Here is a 3,731-nt window from a genome sequence, read left to right as displayed (position 1 = left end):
AAATAATCTCAAGTCAATCCCCACCGCTGGTCTAAAACTTGTTTGCTTTTTTTTTTTTTTGTGTTAGGCTTTAAATTTGGGGATTGAATTTTCTACTTTTTTTGTTGGCTTGACATGTATATCTGAACCAATACTTAGTTGATTGCATTTTTCATGTATCTTGCATTTTTCTGAAGTGTGGACCAAACTTTTGATTGAAAAACTGAATCTGTAGAAATGATGAAGCCATCATAATCATTATTTCTGACTTCTGGATATTCTGTTCTTATGTCCACTAGTTGTTATATTTATGGTTAGGATTTGATGCAATGTCTTGTTTTAAGGAAACCACATTTATTTGCTTGTACCGAAACAGATGCTCTAATCATTTCCTGACTATTCATCTTGTAGGTACCCTCCCTTGCATTCTCTCTTATTTATTGAACTAAAATTTAACAGTCATCAATAATCATTATTTCGGAATTCTGGAGATTCTGTTCTTAGGTCCACTGTGTTATGTTTATAGTTATTTATGAAACATTGTCTTGTTTTATGGAAAACAAATTTATTTGCTTGTTACCAGAATAGACATTCTCTAGTCATTTTCCTGACTGCTCGTCTTGTAGGTACCCTCCCTTGCATTCATTCTTATTTAATGAGCTGAAAATTGCAACGGAGTCACTTTTAGATGGATCATCTGAACATTTAAGGTCCAACCTTGCTAAAGTTGTTCATCCCAGCTTATGTCCAGTCCTGATTCTCTTATCTCGACTCAAGCCTTCTCCAATTGCAAGTGAAGCTGGTGATCCCCTGGACCCTTTCCTTTTCATGCCATTCATCAGGAAATGCTCGGTCCAGAGCAATTTGCGTATTCGTGTTCTCGCATCCAGAGCTCTAACAGGTCTAGTGTCTAATGAAAAACTTCCGCTAGTTCTCCTAAATATTGCCTCTGAGTTACCTGGCACTGGGGAGCGCGTTGTGAATTCTGATTTGCCTATACCATCCAATAGAGTTAATTGTTCTTTCAATTCACTTCATGGGATGTTATTGCAGTTGAGCTCTCTTCTAGACACAAACTGCAGAGATCTACCTGATGTTTCCCAAAAAGATAACATTCTTGCTGAATTAATTCATATTCTTGCTTCACGCTCATGGATTGGGAGTCCTGAGCAATGTCCATGCCCAATTATCAACAGCTGCTTTTTGAAGGTGCTAGATAACATGCTGGGTGTTGCCAGAACATGTCAAATGAGTAAAAATATTGATGTCATTTGGGAACTCCTTTGGAGGTCATCTTCAGTATGTTTAGATTTAGGAGTGGTTTGTGCACCCGCATATTTTGATCCAACTACCTCAGAACTTCGGAAACAAGCTGCATGCTCATATTTCAATTGTGTTTACCAAACATCTAAAGAAGCTGCTGAAGAGTATCTGTTAGTACCATCCAAAGGCCCTCCTGGTTCAAACTTATCAATGATATCTGTAAATGAAATTTCTTTCAGCAGATTCAAGGAAAGGCTAATACGTTCTCTCTCTGACACTTCATATGAAGTTCGGATTGCAACATTGAAGTGGTTTCTTTTATTTCTCAAGACACCAGAATATAGTGAGATAAAGAGAAGTTGCTTGACCAGCATCGATCTCCAGACCACTGTGATGAAACTTTTAACTTTGGACAATAACCATAAATGTTTGAACTACATTCTGAAGATTATCTACAGCTGGAGTTTGCAGAAGTATCAGAATAATGGAGAAGAATATTATCCTAAATTTTTTGGTGATATGGATAGCGAGTCCGTGCTCCAGTTTTGGGACAAGGTGGTTTCCTTGTACAAGGTTTCTAGGCGATCAAAGACTCGAGAGATGCTTCTTTGTTGCATGGGGGTTTGTATTAAACAATTTGCTGGGTCACTAAGTAGTTCAGTTGTAGGCTTGCAAGATGTCAAAGTTGGTGAAGTCAGCCACCATGATCCATCTGATATGTCTAAATCATCTGTCTTTTACGAGTGCATCAGCTATTATGTTGACCTAATTGAACGACACAGTGATGCATCAGAGCCTGTAAACACGCGTAGGGCGGCTGCAGAGTCTATGATAGCATCTGGCTTATTGGATCAAGCCGAGGTTATTGGTCCTTTAGTCTACAATAACCAAATTCCTGATGGCAATTTATGTTCCTGTTTCAAGCAAGAAATGGTGGTTAATATATATGCCCATAAAGTCCTGGATTTATGGTTTTCATGCATTAGGCTTCTTGAGGATGAAGATGAGAGTCTTAGGAAGAAACTTGCCCTGGATGTCCAGAATTGTTTTACATCTAAAAGTTCTGAAAGAAGCTTCCTGACAGGAGTGGTCCCAAGCCAAGTAGAACAAGTGATTGAGAAGAGCTTCAATCATCTTTCATCAATTTTTGGTCACTGTCTTGACTACCTTGATTTCCTTTGCCGCAGGGTTCTTGATTCTGCTAACCATGCTTGTGTTATTTCTGAAGGAGATCTTATCAAACGTGTCTTTGACAAGGAGATTGACAACCATCATGAAGAAAAACTTTTGATCTGCCAGATATGTTGTTCTCACTTGGAGAAGCTTCCAACCTCAAAGTTCTCATCAGGTGAATGTGGTGACATACATGATGTGAGGGACTTTTTGCAGAACTGGAGGAGGCAGTTTGCGCAGAAGTTAGTATTATTTGCCAAAGATTATGTTGCTGCACAGGGAGGATTTGATTGGATTGGTGGGGTTGGTAACCACAAAGATGCTTTCTTACCTCTCTATGCAAATTTACTTGCCTTTTATGCCTTATCAAACTGTGTATTTAATGGGAAACCAGAGGATAGAAAGTCTATGCTCCCTGAAGTTGAAGAAATTGGTGAGGCCATACAACCATTCCTTACAAACCCATTAATCTCTAATTTATTGTTATTAGTAGTTAAGTTGCACAACAAAATGATCAGTGAAGGTTCGTGTGATTTGATCGAAAACACTACTGATGAGTCAGCGTGGGATGCTTTTGATCCTTATTTTCTTTTAAGGTGAGACTCAATTGTATACTGCTAATTGATGTGTAAAACTGTTGTGATGGTTGTGATTCTTTTGGGGGAGTATAATTATGGTGATTCCTATTGGTGTATATTTTTTTTGTGATGATTATAGTTTATTTTACTCCAATGGGAGCCCCTATTTTGGCAGGCATCCCCCCTTGAAATTCAACTATTGATGCATTATACATGTATTATGGTGTGTTTTCCTTGCATTACTAGACATTAAAAAGTTTAAATGCTCCTTTTTTTTAATTGTTTCAAAGTAGAAAATGATTCAAACAAAGTTTTCCCATTACGTTTTTCCTTTGATAGGATAGACTGGCTAATTTGGGTTACTAAGTTTTGGATACTAAATCTATATAAAGGAGGATTTAAGACAAGGCGATGTGATATCACTCTAATGACTTCCATTCATATTTATCTTTTTTCTTTTTGGACATTTTTCCTACCTAAAATTACCTAGATATAATTTTTCCATATTTTTTAAAAATATAAATCCGTCATTAAAAGCTTTTAATGACATTAACCTCGATATGATGTCTACATCTCTTGAGTTTCTTATCTTTATTATTTTTTAACTTATCTAATGATGCGGGAGTGGAAGGGAAACAATTTAATTAAAGAAAAAAAAATCAGCTGGTAAATTTTCTAAATGAAGTGACTTTTCTGTGAATCTCCACTCTTCATTTTTCTTATAGTTATTAGAAGTAA

General features: G+C 36.8%; 1 protein-coding gene across 1 annotated transcript in view; it reads left to right on the top strand.

Moving 5' to 3' along the window:
- The window catches only part of LOC102603064 (thyroid adenoma-associated protein homolog), a 16,003-nt gene extending 12,819 nt beyond the window's left edge, over positions 1-3,184 (top strand). The window contains exon 4 of the mRNA XM_006349510.2: positions 606-3,184. Coding sequence (XP_006349572.1) covers positions 606-3,015 — 2,410 coding nt within the window. The 3' untranslated portion in view covers positions 3,016-3,184. The remainder of the gene's footprint in view (positions 1-605) is intronic.
- Positions 3,185-3,731: the final 547 nt, after the last annotated feature.

This window comes from Solanum tuberosum, unplaced genomic scaffold, assembly GCF_000226075.1.
Source record: "Solanum tuberosum cultivar DM 1-3 516 R44 unplaced genomic scaffold, SolTub_3.0 scf00111, whole genome shotgun sequence".
Taxonomy (NCBI): domain Eukaryota; kingdom Viridiplantae; phylum Streptophyta; class Magnoliopsida; order Solanales; family Solanaceae; genus Solanum; species Solanum tuberosum.
The sequence above is the reverse complement of the archived record's forward strand: the minus strand, read 5'-3'. Positions and strand labels throughout refer to the sequence as shown.